Source organism: Macrotis lagotis, chromosome 1, assembly GCF_037893015.1.
Source record: "Macrotis lagotis isolate mMagLag1 chromosome 1, bilby.v1.9.chrom.fasta, whole genome shotgun sequence".
Taxonomy (NCBI): Eukaryota; Metazoa; Chordata; class Mammalia; order Peramelemorphia; family Peramelidae; genus Macrotis; species Macrotis lagotis.
In genome coordinates this window covers 914,622,017-914,648,313 of record NC_133658.1, presented here as the reverse complement: position 1 = coordinate 914,648,313, position 26,297 = coordinate 914,622,017, and the positions used below count along the sequence as shown (strand labels likewise).

Below are 26,297 nucleotides of genomic sequence, written 5' to 3'. Positions count from 1 at the left end.
GTGCCCTTGACCTCCGGAGGCCGCACGGTGCCCTTGACCCCCGAGGCCGCGCGGTGCCCTTGAACCCCCCCCGGAGGCCGCACTGTGCCCTTGACCCCCGAGACCACGCGGTGCCCTTGAACCCCCCCGAGGCCGCACGGTGCCCTTGACCTCCGGAGGCCGCACGGTGCCCTTGACCCCCGGAGGCCGCACTGTGCCCTTGACCCCCGAGGCCGCGCGGTCCCCTTGATGCCCCCTCCCCGGGCGGCGGGCCCTGCGGCCGGCGCCTCCTCTGCGCATGCGCGCCCGGGCCGGCTTGGGTCTCCTCCCGCAGCCTCGAGTCCCCACAGAAAGAGGGGGCCCATGGTTATTGACTGAAGCTCACGGGGTTCCGGAGACCCTGGCGGGGATCCCCTCCCCTTGTTTGACAGAGGTGGACACTGAGAGCTCCACCCCCCGCCCCCCTCCAGGGGCAGCGCCGCACTGCGCTCCCAGCGGTGCTCCGCACATGCGCAGAGCCGTCGGGGCGGGGAGGAGGGGGAGGACGGGCTGGGGGAAGGGCAGCTCTGGGGCAGGCTGACGTCATCGCTTGGCCCGGGGCCCGCCCCTTTCCCCGGAGCCCCGCGGGGGCCAGGATCTCTAGAGCGCAGGCGCAGGAGGAGAGCGGGCGGGGGGCGCGCTCGGCGGCCCTAGCTTGGCGGGGGGAGGGGCACGGCGGGAAGGCGCGCCTGCGCGCTCGCGGCGCGGCCCCGGATGCCCAGGGCCCCAGACCGCTGGCTGAAGCGCGGCTGGTCGCGGCGCGGCCCCGGGGCGGCCCAGGTACGGCGAGGGGCCGAGGAGGGGGCCCAGCGGGACGGGGGGCAGCGCAGGGGGAGCGAGCCGCGGCGAGGGGCGGGGGGTGGGCCGAAGACCTGCGGGCAGGGGAGGGCCGTAACCCCGGACCCAGGGGTCGTCACCAAGGGCAACAGGTGAGGGCTGATTGGCAGGGAGTAGGGGGAGGGAGCCCGGGTAACCAAGGGCAACAGATGAGGGCTGGTTGGCAGGGAGTAGGGGGAGGGAGGCTGTAACTAAGGGCAACCGGAGCCAGGGGCTTGTAACCAAGGGCAACAGGTGAAGGCAGGCTGCTGGGAGAGAGGGGGAGGGAGTCCAGGTAACCAAGGGCAACCGGAGCTAGAGGCTTGTAACCAAGGGCAACAGATGAGGGCTGGTTGGCAGGGAGTAGAGAGAGGGAGCCCAGGTAACCAAGGGCAACCGGAGCCAGAGGCTTGTAACCAAGGGGAACAAGTGAGGGCTGGTTTGTCTTGCACCGGGAAGGGAGGATGAGTAACCAAGGCTGCTGGAGGGCGTGGATGTGTAACCAAGGGTGAAAGGAAAGGGCGGGCTTTGCCTTGAACCCTGGCTGGCCAGCACGAAACAGGACCCCATAGGTGGGTGAGTGTGCCATGGGGGGGCAGGGAAGTGGAAAGAGCCCGCCCTCCTCCCATCGGCTGACTCTTGTGTGTAACTGGTTGCTGTAAGAAGGAGAGGGTGTGTACCTGGGGATGCCTGGAGAGGGCGGGTTTGCAATGAAGGGAAAGTGCCTTCTGTATAAAGGGATGGGAGGGACGCATGATGTGTGCCCACTGGCTGGGGAACGCAGAGAGAGGATGGGTGCAATATACCCTGGCTTTGCAAGGTGTGCATGCTGCTGGAGGGCTTTGGAAGAAGCTGGAAGTTTCACTTGGTTCTTTCCTGCCTGGGCACTATGCCCAAGGCAGATGTCCTTGTTGGGCTTTGGAAGGCTTTGAGCAGGGGTAGGCACAATCTGTGGGCTCTGCAATTCTACAGACATAAAAGGCACCACACAGACATGGGAGAGACCTGGGCTTCCCCATTGCTCTTCATACAAGTTGTACCTCATCTCAGTCTCCAGTGACCAAGGAGAGAAAGGGTCTTGATAGAAGGGGGCTGAGGGACTGACAGCCCATGTCCAGACATTCCCAGTCCAGAGAGGCAATGTAGCCTAGTTATAAGGAAACATAACATCCTGAGAGATGGACACCTAAGGAGGAGGGATGGGTAGTTGAGGGATGGTGCTTTCTCTAGTTAGGCGTCTCTATATCCATTTGCTGTGTTCTCCCTCTGTCCTCCTCGCCTCATGTTTATTCAGAGCGACCACCATCAGCACAGCCCCTCTGATCTGTAACTCCTCTTATTTGGTCCATACCTGTGGTATGATCAGCTGCAGATCTCTGTAGTTCAGGGACTGTTTCCTCATCTTCAGAACAAGGAAGGACCAGCTCTCTAGGGCCATTTCTTGCTCTGAATCTATTCTTCTAAAGTAGATAGAAAGCCAGGAAAGCTTGAATTCAAATGCTGCTAACACAAATATTAGCTTGGTTACTCTAAGCAGGTCACTTAACCTCATTGATCAGGTCACTAAGAGTAAAAGGTAGAGTAGAGGGAGACTCCTTACCCTGGAGTTCTTTGTCCCGTAAAATCTCAGATCTAGTCTCTCTCCTAACCATCTTCCATGATCTCTTCTCTTTCCATTCATCTGACAACATCTCTTTCTGGCTCTTCTCTTTTTTGTTTCTTTCCCTTTAAGTCCTTTGGATTGAGCTAAGTTCCATTTTGTCTATATGTAGACTCCCAAGGCTGTATTTATATTTGTCAGTAACCTAGTATATTGTTGCAGCAAGCACCTATTATACTAAGCACTGGCAGATACTAAGAAAGGTAAAAACCACAGCACCCTCCTTCCAGGAGCCCATATTCTAATGGGAGAGACAAGCTTGTGAGCAAATATATACAAAGCAAGCTATGTGCAGGATAAATAGGAGATAATTAACAGAGGGAATTAAGAAAGTTTGAGGAAAGCTTCCCATAGAAGATGGGATTTTTAGTTGAGACTTAAAGGAAACTAGGTGAGTCAGAATGGGGAGGAGGAACCTTCCCGGCAAGGCAGAGCAGCCAGACAGATTGTGTAGAGTCTGAAGATGGAGAGTCTTGTTCATGGAACAGCTAGGAAACTGGTGTCACTTGGATTGAAGGGTGTTGGAGACAGAAAAAAGAAGATGGAAAGGGAGGAGCGGGCCAGGTCATGGAGAACTTTGAATGCCACACAGAACATTTTGTCTTTGGTTCTGGAGGCAGTGGGGAGCCACTATTAAGTATAGTGGTGACATGGTCAGACCTGTGCTTTAGAAAAATCACTTTAGAGGCTGAAGGAGGATTGGAGTAGGAAAAGACATGAGGCAGGTAATGAGGGGTCCGTACCAGTTGGGATGGAGCCAGAAAGGACCCATTAAAGAGCTGCAACCAAGGGAAAATTGACAAGCCCTGGCACCATATTGGATATGGACGGTAGAGATAGGACATAAAGAGTAACTCCCAGCTTGTGAGCCTGGAAGACTGAAGGATGCCCTCGCTGGGGATAGTTAAGAAGTAGGGAGGGTTTAGGGGAGGAGATGATGAGTTCTGTTTGGGACCTATTGAGTTTAAAATATGTGTGTTGTTGATTGTTTTTCATTTATTAATATTGTTTGAACCTAGCCAAAAACTGTCTAACCCAGAGAGCAGCTGACCTTGTAGACACTCCAGGGAAGCCAGATAGTTGAAAGTGTAAATCCCACCCCATGCTTGCTCTGAGGCCACATAAAACTTGAGTGTGGGGTTCCCCCAAATAGATTGATTTTCCTTCTAATATGCATTTCAAACTGCCTTTCGGACACTGCCTGCTGCCTATCTGAGGTCAAGCAAGGCAACTATCTTTAAGCCCTTATTTGGTCTCTATATAATATAAGCTTACAATTTTAAGAGGATATCTTCTTTCTGGCTCTTTCTCTACCAAATGATCCAATAAGTTTCTTTCTAAAACTATTTCAGAATTTGAGGTTTGTTCTCAAGAGCAACCTATGGGGGGGTATCTTTAGGGGTGTGTGTGTGTGTGTGAGTGTATGTGTACATACATTCACACCAGGAAAGACCTCTTGAGGGTAAGGATTTGTGCTGAGTCTAGAAGAAAGCCAGGATACAGAGGTGAGGAGGAAGGGGTCAGAAAGGACCAAGTCACAAGCTCAGGAATTGGGGTATCAAAAGTGAGGAACATCAAGAAGGCCAGGGTCACTGGATCATGGAGACATGAAGAGGAAGAAAGTGTGAGAAGACTAGAAAGGGAGGAGAGGGCCAGGGTGGCTTTAAAAGCCAATGGAGAGGGGGGTGCAATGGATAGAGCACCGGCCCTGGAGTCGGGGACCTGAGTTCAAATTTGGACTTAGACACTTAATGATTACCTAGCTGTGTGACCTTGGACAAGTCACTCAACCCCATTGCCTTGCAAAAACCAAGAAAAAAAATCCAATGGAGAGCTTTCTAGTAGATCCTGTAGGAAATGGGGAGCCACCAGAGTTTATTGAGAGGGGTGGAGGTGACACGTTTGAAGTGAGCATATAATTGAACTGGAGTGGAGACCAACCAGCTGACTGTTTGAGGTCTGAATGAGATGGGGAAGAGCTGCAACAGGCTGGTGGTAGTGTCAGAAGATGTGGAGACAGTCAAGAAGACAAGTGGCAGCAGATCAGATCCATTTACTTACAGTCTGACTCTGGCTGGATCATGAGGCCCTTGAGGCTGACTGGACCTTCTTCTGGTTCATCACTGTGTCACTCAAGCTGACCTCAGCCACCAAGCCTCAAGTGTTTTTTTGAATGGTTTGTGACCCAGCTGGGGAGGGCCCTTCCTTTTCTCTCACGACTGTCAAGATCCCCTTATCCCTGTTTTTTTTTTTTGTTCCAGTCTCTCCTCCTAATTAATCTGTCTTCCAGAGAAATACAAAATGTTGTCTTCTAGCAATGCATTTATACTTCAACACAGTATTCCAGGTGATGAGGTCTGACTAGAACAGACTACACAAGGACATAGTCCTGGAATCTGAGGATGCCTCTTGGGGCTGTCACATAACCCACTGACTTTGCAGTTCAATAATACCAACATCTTTTTCCCTTGTTGAAGAGCAGTTTATTCTGAACTTAACAAATACCCCCCCCCCAAAAAAAAAAATATATATATATATATATTTTGTCATATAGATAGAGATATGTGTATTATGTCTATATTATGGACATATGTGTGCATATTATATAATATATATTTTATATATATACGTATGAGTATATATGGTGACATATGCATATACTATGGAATGTATATCTGTATAGATGTGTATCTTGTTTATGACTAAAAGAGAGATGAGCTACATATCTTCTCTACAGAAAAGGTAAAATAGATAATTTTGATTATATGAAATTTAAGTTTTTACACAAACAAAACCAAGACAACCAAAAGTAGAAAGAAAGTAGAAAACTGAGGGGAAAAAATGTAGAGCGTATATAGGTACACATTTATGTGTGTGCATATGTTATATATAAAATATATGCATGTCTATTATATATGCATATATCCATGTGTCTATGTGTATCTATTGTTTTATATGTATATGTATATATTAACATAAAGAGAGGATTGTACTTGAAACTATGGATCAATTTCTTTCCAAATGTGTAAATAAATTCAATGTGTGACTTTTTTTTTGCTTAAAGTAGATTTTATTGGTTTTTTTTGTTTTTATGTAACCCAAATTTCCTCCTGGATCATTTCCTGCCTCTTCCTTCACCCTGAGAGTCTTCCCATATAACAAATAATTTCCTTAAAAAAGAAAGAGAAAAAAAATTCAGTTAAACCAATTCATTCATTGAAAAACATGTTAAAATATAAGCAATGCTTCACATCAGTGAATCTCTCACTACTGAAAAGAAATCAGGAGGAGGTGTCTTCTTTTATCTTTTCCCTGGGGGTCATATTTGTTCTTTGTAATTCTGCAACATTCATTCTTTATTTTGAGGTATAGGTTCTTTCCATTGACATTGTTGTAGTCACTGTGTATATTATTCTTTTGAGTCTACTGACTTCACTGGTTCAACTAAGGTCTTCCATGCTTCTCTGTATTCACCATATTCACGATTTTTTACAGGATAGTAATATTCTTGCTTGTTTTTAATATTCATTTTTAAAATTTTGAATTCCAAATTCTCTTCTTCCTTCCAGTTCCTCTCCCACTCACTGAGGAGGGGCACACATATGGTTATAAAAAACACATTTTCATATTAGCCATGTTGTTAAGAAAAACAAAATATAAAATATACTTCACTGTGTTCATGCATTCTCTCTCTGAATGTGCATAATATTTTTCATCAATTCCTTTGGATTGTCTTAGATCACTGTGTGGGGAAGAGGAGCTGTCTTTCACAGCTGATAATCATAAGATTATTGTTTCTTGGTTTCACTGCCTTCACTTTGCTTCATGTTCATCTCAGGTTTTTCTGAAACCATCTCCTTCCTCATTTCTTATAGCATATTTATTCTATCACAATCATATATACAGTAACCTGTCCACTCATTACCCAATTGGTAGCATCCCCTCAATTTCCAAGTCTTTGCTACCACAAAAAAAAAATAGCTGCTATAAATAATCTTGTATGGATGGGTCCTTTTCCTTTTTTCTTTTATATCCTTGGATTATAGATAGGGCTAATGGTGCTGTGTTAAGGCTATGCAGAGTTTTATCATCCTTTGTGCAGTTTCAAACTGCTCTCCAGAATGTTTGGATCATTTCACAACTCTACCAACATTGCACTAGTGCCCCTCTTTTTACACATCTCCTCCAGCATTTGTCATTTTCCATTTCTGCCATGTTAGCAAGCAGATAGGGGGTACCTCAGAGTTATTACAATCAGAATTTCTCTGATCATTAGTGATTTAGAGCATTATATATATATATATATATATATATATATTAATATGATAGCTTTGTTTTCTTCTCAAAACTGCTTGTTCATATTCTTTGATCATTTATCAGTTGAAAATGGCTCCAATTTTTATAAATTTGGCTCAGTTCTATATATATTTGAAGAATGATAACTTTATCAGATAAAGTTGCTATACATTATTTCCCAGTTTCCTGTTTTCCTTTTAGTTTTGCTTGCATTAAAGTAAAAACTTTTTAATTTCATGTAATCAAAATCTTCTTGTCTGTCATTTGGTCTTAAACTCTTCCTTTATCTGTAGAGCTAATAGGTAATTTCCCTATGTTCTCCTGACTTAATTATGGTATCACCTTTTATGTCTAAATCATGTGATAATTTTGACCTTATTGTGGTATATGGTGTAATGTGTTGATCTGGGCTTAATATCAGCCATATTGTTTTACAGTTTTCCTAGCATTTTTGTAAAATTCTGAGTTCTTGTCCCCAAAGTTGGATCTTTAGGTTTATCAAATAATAGATTACCATGATCACCGTGTACCTAATGTACTGTATTAATCAGTAACTCTGTTTCTTATCCAATATCATGTTGTTTTGCTGTGTAATGTAGTTTGAAATCTGATCCTGCAGGGCTGTCTTCCTTCACTTTTTTTTAGTGATTCCCTTGATATTTTTGTCTTTTTGTTCTTCCAGATGAATTTTATTATTATTTTTTCTAGTTCTAAAAGATAATTCTTTGGTAGCTTGAGTGATATTGTAATCATTTACCAAGGTAAATTTACCAAAGCAAATTAACTTGGAATCATCATTTTTATTATAGTGACTCAGCCTACCTGTGAGCATCTATCTATTTAGATATATATTTGTGAGAAATTGTGGTTCATCTGTTTCTTGTAAATGTCTCAGAAGGTAGACTCCTAAAGATTTTATACTGTCTGCAGTTATATTAAGTGGAATTTCTCTTTTTAATCTCTTCCTGATGGATTTTGTTGGTAAATTGGAAATGTGGATGATTCGTGTGGGGTTATTTTATAACTTGCAACTTTGCTATTGTTTCTCAGTTGCCTAATTACACCATCTTATTATCTGCAAAGAGTAAAAGTTTTTGTTTCCTTGTTGCCTATTCTTATTCAATTTCTCTTTTTTGTCTTATTGCTATAGCTAGCATTTCAGGTATAACATTGAATAATAATGATCATGCTTGTTTCACCCCTGATCTAACTGGAAAGGCTTCTAGTTTATTCAGTTACAGGTAACACTTTTCTCTTGGTTTTAGATAGGTATTATTTATCATTTTAAGTACAGCTCCATTTATTCCTTTTTTCTACTGTTTTATTGCAGTAAATGTTATATTTTGTCAAAAGCTTTTTCTACATCTGCTGATATAATCATGATTTGTTGTTATTGTTACTGCTTTGTCATAGTTATGATAGTCCATTGCACTTACAGTTTTCCTAATACTGAACCAGGCTTGTATTTTTGTTATGAATCCCAACAGATCATAGTGTGTGATCTTTGTAATACTTTGCTATACTTTCTTTGCTAGTGTTTTTTTTAAGTTTCTGTATCAATATTCACTAGGGAAAAAATGGTCTATAGCTTTCTTTGTCTGTTTTTGCTCTCCCTGGTTTAAATATCAAAACCATCTTTGTGTAATAAAAGGAATTTGATTGGACTCCTTCTGTACCTACTTTTCCCAATAGTTTATGTAGAATTAGAATTAATTGTTCCTTGAATGTTTGGTTGAATTCACTTGTTAATCCATCTGGTCCTGGGAATTTTTCATATGGAATTCATTTATGACATGCCCAGTTTCTTTTTCTAAGATAAGTTTCTTTCAGTATTCTGTTTCCTCTTCTGATAATCTGGAGAGTTTATATTTTTGTAAATAGTCATCAATTTGCTTAAATTGTCAGTTTATTGATGTATAATTAGGCAAAATAGATCCTGGCAGTTTCTTCTGTTCATCTTTGTTGGTGATGCATTCACTTTATTCATTTTTGATTCTGATGATTGATTTTCTTCCTTTTTTAATCAAATTAACCAGTGGCTCATTTCCATTAGATAATTTCTATAATTTAATTTATTTGGTAATTTAATTCATTAGTTTGCTGGGGGTTTTTAGTTTTGAATTTTGTCCAGCTCTCCTTTGATTTTCAGAATTCTTTTTTAATGTTTAATTTATTGTTATTGTTCAGCTGTCATGTCCTTGGGAGCCTTGATCACTTGTGCCATCAAATGAACTTTATTAATAGATTTTTAGCTCTATGAGGTACATCTTTGGTAGTTTAATTAGTATGACATTGAGTAAGTGAATTAATTTAGATAGTATTGTTATCTTTTTTATGTTGGTTTAGCTTTTGCTGTTATTCAGTCAGTTTCAGTCATGTCCTACTCTTCATTTCCCCATTTGGGGTTTTTGGGGCACAGATCCTGCAAAGTTTTGGCATTTCTTTCTGTAGCTCATTTTACCAATGAGGATGAAGGGGCTTGCCCAGAATCACACAGCTAGCTAAGTAAGTATGTGTGAGGCCAGATTTGAACTCACAAAAATGAGATTTAACTGATTTCAAGCCCAGAATCCTATCCTCTCTACCTCCTGGCTACCCTGGTTCAGCCTGCCCATGGGCAATTAGCATTTCTCCAATTATTTATATCAGTCTTTATTGCTATAAAGAATGTTTTGAAGTTGTATTTATAAAGTTTCTGAGTGTGTCATGAAAAAAACCATCCCAAGTATTTTATAAATTCTGTAGCTATTTTAAACCATATGAAATAATTTGTTAAGCTATTCTCTTCTTTGTTCTCAGTTCTTTGTTGCTACTAAGAGAACTATAATTATCTCTAGGTGTTGCTGCGGTGGAGAAAGCACCAACCCTGGAGTCAGGAGGACCTGAATTCAGATCTGGCCTCAGACACTTACTGTCTGTGAACAAGTCACTTAATTTGGGTTGCCTTCATTCCCTCTTCTGTAAAATGAGGTAGAGAAGGAAATGACAAATCACTTGGGTCTCTTTGCAAGAAAACTCCCGAAAGACATCACCTCTAGTTGAATACTACTGACCAAAAATAATAATTATTATTGTTATTGTTATTATTATTTCTGTACATATGAGACTTCTGAGGAACAAGCCTGGTAGTCATATTGATAGATCAAAGGATACGTATAGTTTATTGCCTTTTTAGATTTTGTTTCTTAGAACGACTGGACCATTTCACAGTTCTGCCAGGAGGTGGAGCGTGTAAATGTGCCTATTTTACACAGCTGTACAACAGTTGCCATTTTCATTCTGTCATCTTAGTTGGGTTAGTAGATGGACAGTAGACCTCAGTGTCTCACTGCAGTTTCTTCACAGGGGCCCAAATAATCTTCCCTGGGTTCACTTCTCCCTGGGCCCCTCCCTGGTCTCCCAGCACTCCCGGCTTACAACACAGACTCCTGGGTCTGGTGTTTAATGCTCTCTGTAGTATTATGGGCATATTCTTTGGTTTACTTCATACTATTTGTCCTTGTCTACTCCAGATACCTGTCAAATGGGGCTCTGCCTGTTCCCAGTATTCCATATTCCCTCTTCATGTGCCACAGAAGTTTTAAATCTTCCTTGAAGGTTCAGCCATACTGCTGCCTCCTCCATGAAGGGTTCCCAGGTGCCCCAGTTGTCACAATTCTCTCCCATTCTAAGTTATTTTTCTTTCTCCTACACACAGTATATATGCTATACACTTCCCTGTCCCCCAGTAGAATGTAAGCCCCCTAAGGGCTTTTGTGTATGACTTGAAAAATAATTATTAAATCAGAGTGATTTTGCTTTAATCCCCAGATTCTGGTTCTGCAAGAAAGTAAAGATCAAACTCCCAGAGAAGACATCTTGAGGGTTCTGTGTCAGATTATCTACCCCCTGGAAAAGTGAGAGGATTGAGAAGATGTCCAGTAAGGGCATGGCCTGGAAGAAGATGAAGGAGGAGAAAGGTGAGCATGGTAAAAGGTCTCATCCCCATCTCCTCAGAGATGGAGAGAAGAGAACCAAGGAACCTCAGGAGGAGCAAGGTTGTCTCACCAGCCTGAACATGTTCTTTGAGCTGGCCAATCTTCTTCCTAAAAAGTGGTACCAAAATGGATCGTTTGCACCAGGATAATGACTTCCCTTCCTCTGCAGCCCTCCTGTGAGGAGCTCTTCATCTGCCATGTTTCACTGTTGGCTCCTCTTGAATTAGACCTGGAATCTGAGAGACCTGAGTTCAAATCCATCTTCAGATACTTAGTAGTTGTGTGATACTGACCAAGTCACTTAACCTACCTCAGATTCCAATATGTAAAATGCAGATAATAATAGCGCCTACCTTCCATGGTTATTGTGAAGCTGAGATATTATTTGTAATATCTTTAAGTATTCAATCAATATTGTTGACAATTAGAATATTAAATATGATAATTAAATAACTTACTAAGACCATGTGTGGTATTTAATGAAAAACTCAGTTGATCACCCTTATTCAATAGCATCTTAGGATAGTCAGCCCATTACTCTAATATTATGAGAAGCAACATGATATTAGTGACATGCTTCCTGGATTTCAAGTCAGAAGAGATCTAAGTTCAAATCCTACTTCTGACAATTAGGCAAGACCCCTTATGGTACCTACCTCAAGATGTTTGTCCTTCATTTCCAAAGAAGACTATGACATCAGGTAGGTGATGCCATGACAAGCATGTGAATTGGATTTGAATGAGGGGGATATTATACTAAGTCCCCAGCCTTGGTTTCTCCTCCAGACCCCTCTGGGTCCAGTGGCCAGATAGGGATCAGGATGACTGGAGATGGCTCTGGATGTGAGGCAATCGGGGGTTAAATGACTTGCCCAAGGTCACACAGCTATTAAGAGTCAAACATCTGAGATCTGATTTGAACTCCTGTCCTCCTGACTGAAAGGCCAGTGCTCTATCCACTGTGCCACCATAGCTACCCATCTACCTTATAGAGGTGTTGAAATCAAATGAGATAGTGTGTGAAAAGTATTTTTACACACTAAAAAGTGCTAATAAATGTTAGTTATATTTAACTTTCAGGATCTTGAATCTTAAAAATTCAACATATAGCCATTTATGCTTTCATCTTTGCCTAGAATAAAAATGTAAACAGCAAGGAAGTATAATGCTTAGAATATACAACCACTCTTCTAGAGTTGTGATTAGTCGTCACATTGGTCAGTGTTTCCAAATCTTTCAAAGTTTGTCTTTTTTTCACATTGTTGTCATGGTACAAATTATTCTATTTACTATCCTCTGTATGAGCTCATCCATGTCTTCCTAGGTTTCTTAGAGCACAGTACTGTGCTACACATTTATATTCAAAACTCATTCAGCCATTCCAAAATTGATGGGCATCTTCTCAGTTTTTGATTCCTTATCACTACAGAAAAGCTACTTTAAATATTTTTTGTTCATCTGAGTACTTAGTCTATGTCCTTGATCTCTCTGAAGATCAAAAAGTATGGAAGATCAAAGGAGTACAGAAGAAAATTTATTAATGAGTCACACCTGCTCGAGGAGAGAAGACAGGGTGTGGAATGTCAGTAGCTACATTTTTGTCATCTTAGAGACCTAATATCAGCTTGTAGGTAGCAGCATGGGCTTTTCTAACCTTTCTGAAGGGTCTCATATAAGCTCCATTCCCATTGTCTGAGTCTCCCTTTAATTCTCTAGGGTCTGCCTTTAACTCCATTCATCTCATAATCAGGAAGGTCCTACAAGAATCTTTCATGTAAGACGTTTCCCAGAGCCACTCCATTGCCCCTATTCTGTGGATATAGAGTGGGAGATGGGAGGTTTCAATGAGTTCACTCAATGAGTTGAGTGCCTTTAACGGTGCTCCTATGCAAATATACGTGTGTGTGTGTGTGTGTGTGTGTGTGTGTGTGTATTGAACACCCCACTTCAAGTTTCTCTCAATTCTGCTCCAAATAAAAACATGCTATCTATTCCCAGGAGGAGAGGGAGAAACATAGTACAGTTACTGTAATTATCAGGTCTATTCTTGGAAACCTTCCCTTCCAAAAGCTTTCTGCTATTTTGTCCTGAAATCATGTAACTGGCACAATTGCCTTTTCACTTGTAGAGAAAAGCTTATGTGTCTACTGTAGGACAGTAATTATCAAAGCTCCCTGGTACTAACTAAGAAATAGAATGGTAGCTCACTGAAATAGATGAGGGGGCCATAGTAGTAAAAGATGATGGTGAATTCATGTTTGATAATCATAAAGATCTAAGCTTTGGGAATAAGAAATCACTATTTGGTAAATTTCTGGGAAAACTGGCAGAAACCAGTTATAGAACAGTATCTTACACTAAATTTTACACCCACTAAAAATGGGTACATTACATAAGCATAAAGTAATATCTAAGTAAATTAGAGAAGCAAAGAACCTATTACCCATCAGATTTATAGATAGGGAAAGAATTTATGAATAAATAAGAGATCTTTTGGGGAATATGAAATGTATAATTTTGATTTCATGTAGACAAGATTAAAAAGAAAGCAGAAAATTAGGGGGGAAATTATGGCAAGTTTCTTAGTTAAAAGGGTCAGATCTCAAAAATTTAGATAACTGAATCAAATTTATAAGAATATGAGCCATTCCTTAGCTATCCTCAGCACTACGATGATCCAAGACAGTCACAAAGAAAAATATTATCTGCCTCCAGAGAAAGAACTGATGGAGTCTAAACAAAAAAAAAAAGCATGCAATTTTTCACTTTCCTTCTCTCCCTTTCCCTCTCCCTCTCCCTCCCTCCCTCCCTCTCTCTCTCTCTCTCTCTCTCTCTCTCTCTCTCTCTCTCTCTCTCTCTCTCTCTCTCTCTCTCTCTCTCTCTCTGTCCCCCCCCATTCAAAATGACTCATCTGGAAATGTTATACATGATTACGCATGTATAATCTATATTAGATTGCTTACTGTCTCAGGGAGGGAGGGTTAGAATTTAGAACTCAAAACCTAACAATGAATGTTACAAATTGTTTTTACATGTAATTGGGAAAAAAGTAACATAAAAAATGGGTCATTCCTCAATTGATAAATGACCAAAGGATATGGACAGGCAACTTTTGGAAGAAGAAATCGAAGCTATATATATATATAGGCCTATGAAAAAACGCTCTATATCATTATTGATTGGGGAAAAATACAAATTTATATAGCATTGAAATACCATCTTACACATCTCAGATTGTCCAAAATGATAGAAGGGGAAACTGTTGAAGGATATGTAGAAGAATTGGGACAATGATACACTGTTGGTGGAATTGTGAACTGATCCAAACATTTTAGAGAGTCATTTAGAATTATGCCTAAAGATAAAAACTGTATATACCCTTCTATCCATTATTAGGGCTGTTCCCCAAGAAGATCAGGAGAAAAAGAAAAGAACCTACAAGCTCTAAAATATTTATAGCAGCTTTTTTAGTAGTGGCAAAAGAAGTTGGAAATTGAAGGAATGTCCATCAGTTGGAAATGGCTGAACATGTTGTGAATGTTAGTGATGGAATACTACTGTGCTGAAAGAAATAATGATTAAGTTGGTTTTAGAAAAACACGTAAAGACTTGTATGGAACAATGCAGAGTAAAATGAGCAGAACCAAGAATGCACCAGCAATATTGTTCAAAGAGTAACTAGGAATGACTAAGCTATTCTAAGTTCTATGAACATTTATGAAGGACTTAGGAAGGATGATGCTCTCCACCTCCAGAGAAAGGTCTAATATATGTAAGTATGAATTGTGTGTTTCCACATATGTATGTAAAAAGTTGGTCTTTTCTAATGAAGGATAAGGAGAAATGGAGAGAAAGAGACAGCTCAGAATTCAAAATGTAACAAATAAATAAGTCTCTAGGTGGAAGAAAAGATGCCCACCTCCCTTAATAGAGGGAACCCCTCACCCTGGAACTCCCTGTACCAGTGAAATTTCATTTCCAGTCCATATTGTCTGGGAATTCTCTAAGAGAAATCACACCTAGTCAGTGTATAAAGGATCTATGACTTGTTGAGTCTGCCATTTGCAAGAGAGAAATATTCCTCCATGATTCACTCTCTATTCCCAGTTCCACCTTCCCAGGACAAGAACATGAAGGAGGATCGTAAGAAAAGAGGTCATAAAAGAAGAGAGGCCACTGCAGTCCACTTGTCCAGAATTCAGGTGAGTGGGGTTCGTTTTTTCTCCTAATAGTCCAAGGCATCTTTCAGGGAATGGGTTTCTTGCTTTCCTTTGTCTTTGCTCTAGGCCGAAGCAAGTTCCATCCAGAGACCTAAACTACTGTTTTTCTCCTAGGAGACTGGACTTGTTCTGTAAAATGGTGCCAAATTCTGAGGGTCATTAGAACTGGACAGGACATGAAAAGTCTTCTAGGCTGATCATTTTTTATTGTTCTTGCCTCTATCTCATATTTTCTTATCAGGGAACATGATCTATTCCCATGTCCCTCTCAATTCCCCATTCCCAGAGAATGTAAGTACCTTGAGGACAAGAGTTATCTCACTTTTTGTACTGTATCTTTAGTACCTGACAAAGAGCAGGTGCTTCATCAATGTTTGACGGATGGTTTATGGGTGAGAATCAGAACAAAGAGTGCCTTCATCACAGCCCCTTCCCCTTTAGAAGGATGGAATTATGTTGAAAGTGAGGGAAGAGGTTGTCAGCTGCTCCACTTTGGCAAAGGGGGAGCCTCTGACAAGCATCTGGGCAGCTCACATACTTTCTTTTGGAAAAGAGCCCCATCTATGTCAACCCCTGGGATTCTTCCCATTGGTCATACATTCTTTCTGTCTCCCATCTCCCTCTGCCTCTTCAACATCATTCTCTTCTTTGCATGTTAAAGCCTCATTTACCCATCTTGCAAAAGATTTATCTTCTCCAATAATCCAAACTGTGAAGAGACATTCCGACTCTACTCCTTCTTCTAGGAGAATGACTGCTATGAGAGGAGCTATGGCAGAAACGCAAACAATGCAGACACCAGCCACAGTCATGTTCTCCCTGCCCTTCGCACTTGCTGGGTTAGATTTTCAGTCCTTTCTCTTCCATACTGGTAGTGCCCATAGAGAATGACTTCAGAAGGTTTCATAGGATCTGTCACTCCAGAACTGTTACTTTTCTCAACTTGTTTAGGCCTTATCCATCTCTGACAACTGCCCAAAGCAGGGTTGGCATTACTCTTAACCAGTTTGCCACAGATTGTGACGTTTTCAGCATCAGTGCTCACACCTCAGAAATCCCTAGTCTACAAACTACAAGTCAGACTTGAAAAACAATGATAATTTTAAAACACGTACATAATTTTTTTCCCTTAGAGGGACTGGTTGTTACATATTTCGACTGTACTCCAGTTTTGCTCTATAAACATTCCTTGAGCTCAAGAATGCAGTAGAAGGGAGTAGAGTCATAAGGAGGAGGAGGAGGAAGAGGCGATGGAGGCTGATGATGATGATGATGATGATGATGATGATGATAACTGGAATTTATATAGCATCCATAAGATTTATAAAAAGGATTCACATCATTATCTCAATTGTTTCTTACAACACTCCTGACAAGAATGAGTGTTATTTTAATTAACTAAAACTAATAAACCATTAATATTTGGAACTGAGTATTCTTATTAGTCTTGCTTTGTCATAATTTATATCTTGACTGTGTTACTTATATTCTTTAGAGGTTTCAGTAGAGCATTTATTTCCACTGGACATATTTTGAGAGATGAATAGCAAAGTTGAGCTTATGCAGAAAAATAAAGCTCTGGATTTGCAGGCCTAAAGTGGGGCCCCCTTTTCCATATGTTCTCTATGAGTGTTTGACATTGATAACTCAGATGCCCTCCTTGGTGGGACGTTTATTCTCTTCCCCTCCTAGCAACTTTGTCTCCTCTATGGCTCCTATGAATGAATGGTTCCCAAGTGAACAGGAATGTACCTGATGTTTCAGGGACTGGTGACCTTCAAAGATGTGTCCGTGGACTTCTCCCATTCTGAGTGGAAATATCTAAAACCTGCTCAGAAGGACCTGTACAGGGATGTGATGCTGGAGAACTATAAGAACCTGGTCTCCCTGGGTAAGGATGACTTTCTCCTGAGACCCAAAATCTGTGCCCATTGGAATGGATGTCTTTAACTTATCATTTCCTAAGAGCCAGGGTTGGGGACTGAGGGAGGTGGGTAAGATTTGAGTCTCAGTTGGATGGACAGGTGAGTCAAGAACCCATATAATAATGGGGGAGATTTCTAAATCCTTCAGAGCCCAGACTCAAGATGTCTGATGCCTGTTCATAGGAGAAATATCCCTGCCTTGCACAACTAGGAACCAACATCTTTGCTGTGCCAGGGCTATACCTTCAGCTCAAAATCTCTCTCCAAAAGTTTCAGGGCAACTTCCTGAAAACATTAAAAGCATCCTTCAGCCCCAGTCCACTCTGTGGCCCATCCTATTCCCCCAGTTCATACTTCCTGGGAATATAATCTGGAATATTCTCCAGTCTGGGTACTTTATGTCACCCTTTGAGCTACCTAGTATGCCTTCATTTTACTGTAGAAACAAAGACAGGCTTTGGATGTTGAAATGGCTCTCTTTCTCCATAATCTTGCTATTTTTCCCCCCTATAAACAGGACTTCAATCTATTAAACCGGATGTGATCTCCCGGCTGGAGCAAGGGAAAGTACCATGGATTTCATCAGATCACATCCCAAAAGGTGGGTGACTGAATGGGCCAAGACTGGGCAAGCACTGTACTGTGCACACTCTTTGGCCCAACAATACCACTCCTAAGGCTGTACTCAAAGAGATGAAAGGAAAAGGAAAAGGATCTATACGTTACACAAATATTTATAGCAGCTCTTTTAATGTTGGCAAAGAAATTGAAATTAAGGGAACATTCATCCATTGGGGAATGATTGACCGAGCTATGGTATGTGATTGTCATGGAATACTATTGTGCTATAAGAAATGACAAGGTGGATGGTTTCAGGAAAATCTGAAACACTAATATGAACTGATATAAAGAATAGTGAGACCAAACAAGAGAACCTGATACACAGTATCCGACAATATTGGCAACAGTGATCAATTGTGAAAGACTTGACTACTTTGATCATTACAATGATCCAAGATAATTCTGAAGGACTCATAATGAAAAATTCTATCCCCCTCCAGAAAGAGAACTGAATGCAAATAAGTACATTTTTTTATTTTTATTTTTCCTGCTGTTTTGTGACTTAGCTAACACAGAAATAAGTTTTACATGATTTCATATATTTAATTTATTGCTTGTCTTCTCAGTGGATGGGAAAGGTACTAGAGAATTTAAAAAAGGGGAATGTTGAAAATAATTAAGTAATAAATTAGGAAGGGCAAATACAAGTTCTTGCAAACAGCAGCCCAACCAGCTGTCAGTGTCTGGAAATAATCAGTCAGTTCAAAGACTACAGGGACTCTGGAGAAGGCCTGAGAGAGTCTAGCATGGGAGCCTTTCCTGGTATCTCTCATCTCCTATTTACCTCTAGTTTGTAAGAAACCCCTTCCAACCCGTTCCTTCTTTCTCTCACACTTGTTACTTCAGCTTTTCTCTGCCCATTGTTTCCTTCCTGTTCCCTAGTGGCAACGGGGTGGTGCAGTTGGTAGAGCTCAGAACTTGGAATCACGAAGACTTGAGTTGGAATCTAGTCACTAGCTATATGACCTTGAGCAAGCCCTTCCTTTCTGTTTGCCTCAGTTTCCTCATTTGTAAAATTGGGATAGTAACAGCATCTACCTCCTAGGGTTGTTGTGAAGATTAAATGAGTTGATATTTATTTAAAAAAACACTTAGTATTGTTGCTGGCAAATTTATGCTACTAACCTCAAATGAGCCCTTGCTACTGCCAGGCAATCTTTCTATACCTCCTTTATCAATTCACTATCTCATTTTTCACAGCAGCTCTTCCCAACCTTTTCTTCCTTCCTCAAACCTCCCAAGTCTTCACTTCCCTCTAACCTCAGCTTAGAACCTTGCCTCATATTTTCCAGGAAAAAAATAGGGTTGTTCTCCTTGAGATCCCTCTCCTCCCCTCACCCTTTTCTACTACTCAGATGCTTTTTGCCCCTCTCTCCTCCTTAATGATGTTGTCTTACTCCTTACCAAGGCTAATCTACTCATTCAGGTGATCTCATTTTAGACCATCTCCTCCAATAGATTGCTCCCTTTCTCTGTCATCCTCAATCTTTCACTTATTTTTAATCTCTCTCTACTGGCTCATCCCCAATGCCTACAATTTTAATTTAGGCAATATCCAGATTGTGCAGCACAATCCTTGATGAAAGAAACACATTGTATAATATACTATAAAGCATTTCCCTTTCTCCTACCATAGTAAATATTAAATATTCATGCCTTTTGAACATTTTTTTTCAGATTCCCTTCATCACAAAACTATCTGTGAGACCAAGAAGTCAATTCCAAAGCAGGATCTCAGTGTAAGAGAATCCCCTAAGAAAAGAGTCGCAAAAGGTGATGTGCAGAATTCAAAGCTTAAAAAAGTTTCAGGAGGCAATAGCAAGCCAGAGATACCAAAGGAAAAATTGGAAAAGCAACCCAAGAAGGAACCTCTAAATCACAGTGAAACTTCCACTGAATCAAAGGCCCATAACTGCAATACATTGGAGAGAAAATGTAGCCCAGTATCAATACCTCCTTCACGAAAGTCAGTTCCAGGGGAAAGAAGTGTCCATAAATGTGATATATCTAGAGAGAGCTTCTTCAAACAGCTTTCAGAACTAATTAAACATAGCAAAATCTCCTTTGGGAAGAATATTTGTAAGTATAATAATGATAAGCAAACTTTAAGTAATCACCCAGATTCTCCTCAAAACCGTGAAAGACATAATAGAGAAAAACTTGGTAAAGATAACAAATGTGGGAAGGATGACATGCCTAGGAAACCCCATACTGAATATCAGAGAAGCCTTACTAAAGAGAAACGTAATAGATGTAATGAATGTGGGAAAACTTTCACTCGAAGCACGGGACTTGCTGAACACAAGAAAATTCATAAGGGAGAGAAACCCTTTGAGTGTAATGAATGTGGAAGAACCTTCACAGCAAAGGGAAGACTTAATGAACATCAGAAAGTCCATACAGGAGACAAGCCTTATAAATGTCACGAATGTGGGAAAGCCTTCACCGGAAGAGGAAGACTTAATGATCACCAGAAAGTTCATACAGGTGTCAAACCCTATGAATGTAATGAATGTGGAAAGGCCTTCATACAGAAGGGTACACTTCTTGAACATCAGAATGTCCATACTGGAAAGAAGCCTTTTGAATGTAAACAGTGTGGGAAAGCCTTCAAACAGAGGGGACAACTTCATGAACATCAAAAAATTCACAGCGGAGAGAAACCTTATAAATGTCATGAATGTGGAAAGGCTTTCTCAGGAAAGGGTCGACTTACTGATCATAAGAAAACTCATTCAGTGGATAAACCCCATAAATGTATTGATTGTGGGAAAGGTTTCATCCAACGGTCACACCTTATTGACCATCTAAAAGTTCATACAGGAGAGAAACCTTATAAATGTAATCAGTGTGATAAAGCTTTTGTAAAAAAGGCACTCCTTAATGGGCATCAGAAAATTCATACTGGAGTGAAACCCTATGAATGTGAACATTGTGGGAAAGCCTTTACACTGAAAGGACGACTTAATGAGCATCTGAAAATTCACACTGGAGAGAGACCCTTTGAATGTGATCATTGCGGGAAAGGTTTCATAGTGAAGACACGGCTTACCGAGCATCTGAAGATTCATACTGGTGAGAAACCTCATAAATGTGCTGAATGTGGGAAATCCTTCACACAAAGTGGACAACTTACTGAACATCTGAGAATTCATTCTGGCTTAAAACCTTTCAAATGTAGTTACTGTGGGAAAGCCTTCACACATAAGGGACGACTTGGTGAACATCAGAAAATTCATACTGGAGAGAAACCCCATGAATGTAGTCAATGTGGCAAAGCCTTCACCCAAAGTGGACAGCTTAATGAACATATGAAAATTCATACGGGAGAGAAACCATTTGAATGCAAGCAATGTGGGAAAGCCTTTACACGGAAGGAAAGACTTAGGGAACATCAGAGAATTCATACTGGAGTGATACCCTATGAATGTAGTGAATGTGGAAAAGCCTTTACACGGAAGGAAAGACTTAGTGAACATCAGAGAATTCATACTGGAGCAAAACCCTTTGAATGTAATGAATGTGGAAAAACCTTCAGTCGTAGAACATCCTTTTTTTATCATCAAAAGACTCATACTACATAAAAACCTCATGAATATCATGAATTTGGAAAAATCCTTGTCATCCATGTCATCAGAGAAATTTTATTAGAAAAAACTGTAAGTATAATGAATATGGGAAATTCATCAGTAACAGATCAAATCTTTAAAAATATAAAATAATTTTTATCAAAGAAAATCTCTGTGAATGAAAGTATTTGAAACAATTTTATTATCAAGTTATTCACACTGGAGAGAAATTATATGAATATAGTGCATAAGATAAAGCATTCAGCAACAACTCAAACCTTAAGAGCCATCAGAAATCAGTAGTGAAGAGAAATCTATATATGCACTGAATAAAAGTCATCAGCTACAATTTGAGTGTTATAAATCATCTGAAGCTCATACGTTCATACAAAAGATGAGTGTAACGAATATGTGAAACCCTTCAAACAGATAAAATGGCTTGTTAAGTATCAAAAAATACTGGAGAAAACTATAGAAGTAATGATTTCCTAATGTTATGCTAACTTTGTTTCCCTGGTATAAATCCAACAAGAAGATAATGAGCATTTTTTGGCTATAATCTCTATTAATCTTTAGTTTTTTTTCCCCCCTCTTTTATACCTTCCTGGTTTGGGTATCAGGACCATTTTTGTCTCATAAAATGAGATTCGTAGAGTGCCTTCTTTATTATTGAGAAAAGTTTTTAAATTGCTCTTTAAATATTTTTATTCACTTACTTAGTATCCATTTGGACCAGGAGTTTTTGGTTGGTACTTCATTTATAGCTGATTCAACTTCAGTATATGACTGGGTATTCTTACACCTCGATTTTTTTGTTTTGGTAATATGATCAATTTATATTTTTGTAGATGACCCATTTTCTTTAAATTTTCAGTCTTTCCAGCATCTTCATTATGTATACTATATAAGATTTTGTCTATTCATTATAAATTCACATTGGTTAATTTCATTTTGACCATTTGAGTGATTTCTTGTTCTCTCTCTGTTTCTCTGTCTGTCTGTCTCTCTATCTCTGTCTGTGTGTGTGTCTCTTGCTCTCGCACTCTCTCTGTTTCTTTCTCTGTCTCTCTATCTCTGTGTCTGTGTATGTCTCTCTTGCTCTTGCTGTCTGTGTTTCTCTGTCTCTGTTTCTCTAGCTCTGTCTCTGTCTCTGTCTCTCTGTCTCTGTCTCTGTGTCTCTCTTGCGCTCGCTCTCTGTGTCTGTCTGCCTGTCTCTCTCTCTCTCTCTCTCTCTCTCTCTCTCTCTCTCTCTCTCTCTCTCTCTCTCTCTCTCTCTCTCTCTGACTTAACCACTAATATTTCTCCTGACCTGTGATTTTATTAGTGTGGAAAACTCCCAACATGAAAATTCTTTCTTTCCAGCAGTGTACTTCAGCAAGTGTTCTGTAATTTCTAATCTTACAGTATCTTTGTGTCCTAGAGAGGTTAAGTGACTTATCCATGGTCAGAGACAAGACTTGAACCCAGATCTCCCTGGCTTAAAGGCTAATCTTTTATTTCGCTTCATTCCTGGTTTTGCTATTCTTCCGTCTATGAAAAATATCTCTAATTACTTAAGTAGATTCTTAAATTGCATAAAATTGAGGGCACCACCATCTTTGTTGCCTTCCTCTAAATCACAGAAGAGGGACACCCAGCCTGCATAAGTCCCACAAATTTATTTGGTATAGTGCTGCCACAGCAACTGCAGGTGGGACTCAAAATTTAATAAATTTGGGAACTTTTTAGGGGTGAATTGATGTTTGAACAAATATAACAGACTTAATTTTAAGTTGATCATTTTGTATGGTCCACAAATTATGTGGTCCTTGGCAGATAAAAGGTTCCTCAATCCTGCTCTAGATCCTCTAATTTCTTCCTCTTTGCCCAGTTATTTGCTTTTTAGAATTACTGGACACCTCTGATACTTCCTTTTTTAAAAAATTTTATGATACCTAATTGTTGCTTTTTATAGTTTCTAGTTTAAAAGTTGTTTCTAGGCTCTTTTCTTACTCTCTCCCTTTCTCCAATTTTGACCAAACTTCTTGGTATCAAATGAAGATTTCCCCCAAAATATTCTCTATGACCCTAGTATTAATCCTTACTATGGATGCCATCCATCATTCCTGCATCTTGAATCATAATACCAAAAGTCATATTCCATTGCCTGCTGCCATGTTCATCAGCTCATTATTGTCCATATTCTCCTTTCATTAGCATTGCAGTCTTTATTTGGAAGTGGTGTTAATTGTTTCCACAAATAAGTAAATTCATCTTACATTTATTAAGGACTTACAAGGCTCAAGGCATTTTTAGGGGCTGCTTGTACAAAGATAATTTACATGGTTCTGCATTCAAAGAGGCTACAGGCCAATGGGAAAGGGCAGGTATACCAATAACTATGATAAAAATGTTGAGAGAGAGAGAGAGAGAGAGAGAGAGAGCTGGATAACAAGGGACAATCTAGGGGCAGCAAGGTAGGGCAGTGAATAAAGTCTTGAGCCTGAAATCAGGAAGACCTCAATTCAAATATTGTCTTCAACACACTCTGTGTGACCCTGGACAAGTCACTCAACTTGTCTGCTTCAGTTTCCTCAACTGTAAAATGGGAATGAGAATAGCACCTACCTCACAGGGGTGTTGTGAGGATCAAATGAAAATATATTTGTAAAGTGCTTAACAAACCTCTTATTACTGTATAAATGCTAGGTGTTGTGCTTCCGAGAGATGGTGGTATCTGAAGTGACCCTAGTTAAACAGGTGGACATAATTGGGGACAAGGATGAGAATTGGGGGGCAGGGGGAGGGGAGGAGGTGCAAAATGTAAATCAAGAATGGGGCCTGAAACTTAATTCAGTTTGATGGGGATCTGGGATATAAAAAAGGGGATAGGATAAACTAGGACGGCACAAGCAAGTTGGAACCTGTTTGTAAGTGACCTCAAATGTCAGAAACAGTGCAATCACTTGAATGCTTTTGACTCTGCTCATTTGTACAGCAAGGCAAAAGATTGTTTGGAGAGGAAATAGCCAAGAATCAGAACCACCAGTTAGAGAGGGATTACCACTGGTCTTGGAGTCAGGAGAACAGGAGTTCAAATCCAGCCTCAGACAGTTGATATTCACTTAGCTGTGTGACATTGGACAAGTCGGTTAACCCTGACTGCCTCGCATCTGGGGCCATCTCCAGTCCTCCTGATTCCTATCTGGCTACTGGATCCAGATGACTCTGGAGGATAAAGTGAAGATGGTGACTTAGCATAGCCCCCCCCCCCCACTCAAATGCAATTCATGTTCTTCTCATAGCATCACCTTCCTGATGCCATGGTCTTCTTCGAGAATGAAGGACAAACATTTATCACCATTATCTAAGCAAAAAGAACAGATCATCTGAGCTGTGACAGGTTATTGGTACAATAGAAGGAGAATGGTTTTAGTGGTCCACTTGTTCATCAAAGATCCTGGAGAATAGGATCTGAACAACTCAGATTTCTTTGCTGCTTAAGAATTGCAAAGAGCAGGGGGCAGCTAGGTGATGCAGTGGATAGAGCACTGGCCCTGGAGTCAGGAGTACCTGAATAATGACCTAGCTGTGTGGCCTTGGGCAAGTCACTTAGCTCTACTGCCTTGCAAAAAATAAACAAAAAAAAAAGAATTGCAAGAGCAGATTGTAGAATTTAAAGATATTTTGTTATTTGACACAAATGGTCTAGTACTCTAACAAATGAATTGAGTGCTAGAATGAGATCACTTGGGCAAACTCAGTTGTATTATAGGATATGATTAATGAAGTGGATGTTGATGTTGGCATAATTGGTTCGTGTTTTTAAATTTTATTATAAATTTAAATATTTCAATTACAAAAAAACAGTTAATATGAAACCATGAGTTCCTACTACATACCTTTTGCTTACCATTGACTCTGGAATTTCTGATAATGATAAAATTTTAAAAATGGAAAAAAAGGAAAAGGTCTAACTAATACAGCAAAGCTTTATTTGTCATTCCAAATCTTGGTATACCATTAATAATGTGATGAAATGACCAGAGAAACAAATTTGGACCATGTTAGAATTTCTACAAATGATGGCCACAAAGGGAAGACATTGTAGAGAATACATTGTACAGAATTGTCTTTTCTCTGTGAGTTACCTGTAAACGAGCGCCCTTCCACCTAAATTCACAATTATGTATCTTTGTAAGTAATTAGGACTCGGTTCTTCTTGTGGCTTCTGCTTCATGTAACTATCATTGTCCTCACATTTTATTTTGGATAATGGTTCAAGTAAATATTGCCTTTGGCTTACTCTTGCCTCTGTCAAAGCCCTTCTGTATATCCAAACTTAGATGGAACCTATCAAATGGGGAAATGTCGGATTTAAAATTCTATTTCTTTTTTAATATAGTCGACCAAGAAACATTAAGTAGTATCTGTGTGGCAGGCCAGTACTGGTATAAGCACTGTGCTAAAAAATCATTTTATTTAGATGTTAGTTTGTTAAATTATAAAGTTGTTATTGCATAAACTGCAGACAGTGAACAACACTATGAACCTAAGCTGCACCATTACTGAATGAGTGCTATTCATATATCAGAAGACACAATCTTCTACTCTTACATACTTCTGAAACCTTGTTTTAGTAGTTAGGGCACAATTTACCTAAAATTCATTGGTAGTAGTTTATCTGTGATCCTATTTTAAAATACATTGATATAAGAGAACATGGTACCTGGAGTCAAAGGATCAAAATTCAAATCCTGGCTCCACCATTGACCAATCCATCAAGAGGAGAGAGGATCCCAACATGGAGACATTTTACAATATGGAATAGAGTAGATACTGTTGGGTAATGAATAGAACATAGACTCTGGAGTCATGAAAATCCAAGTTCAAATCTAGTCTCAGACATTTATTAATTGTGGGAACCTGCACAAGTTAGTCATGATTGCCTCAAAAATAGAAAGTGAAGGAAAGTCTCTGATTCATAAGAATTCACAATGGGGGGAGACAATAAACTAAATGGAGATAAAAACCAGAGGAGGGAAGGTGGTCAACCTGGAAGCATGTTACCAGTGGAATGGAATCCTAAGAGTGCGGCTGATGGAAGCTTTGGGAGTTGTTTGCTTCCAGGGACGGAGGTACTGATGAGGTGTGAGAAGAGTACCAAAACTGAAGCCAACTCTGTGATGAAGAATTTCCTGCTAATGAGCTTTGGG

The 26,297-nt window shown here is 40.2% G+C and overlaps 1 protein-coding gene across 2 annotated transcripts; it reads left to right on the top strand.

The window, feature by feature from the left end:
• Positions 1 to 709: 709 nt before the first annotated feature.
• LOC141509812 (uncharacterized) lies at positions 710 to 22,383 on the top strand. 2 transcript variants are annotated; one of them, XM_074219603.1, is made up of 6 exons: positions 710 to 798; positions 10,601 to 10,749; positions 14,875 to 14,969; positions 16,752 to 16,878; positions 17,430 to 17,513; positions 19,211 to 22,383. In XM_074219603.1, exons 2-6 carry the CDS (start codon positions 10,704 to 10,706, stop codon positions 21,115 to 21,117), a joined length of 2,259 nt encoding a protein of 752 aa, XP_074075704.1. In that variant the 5' UTR covers positions 710 to 798; positions 10,601 to 10,703; the 3' UTR covers positions 21,118 to 22,383. The 2 variants fall into 2 exon arrangements, with proteins under 2 accessions (XP_074075704.1, XP_074075705.1); XM_074219604.1 differs by having other exon boundaries at positions 16,680 to 16,878.
• The last annotated feature ends 3,914 nt before the right edge of the window (positions 22,384 to 26,297 follow it).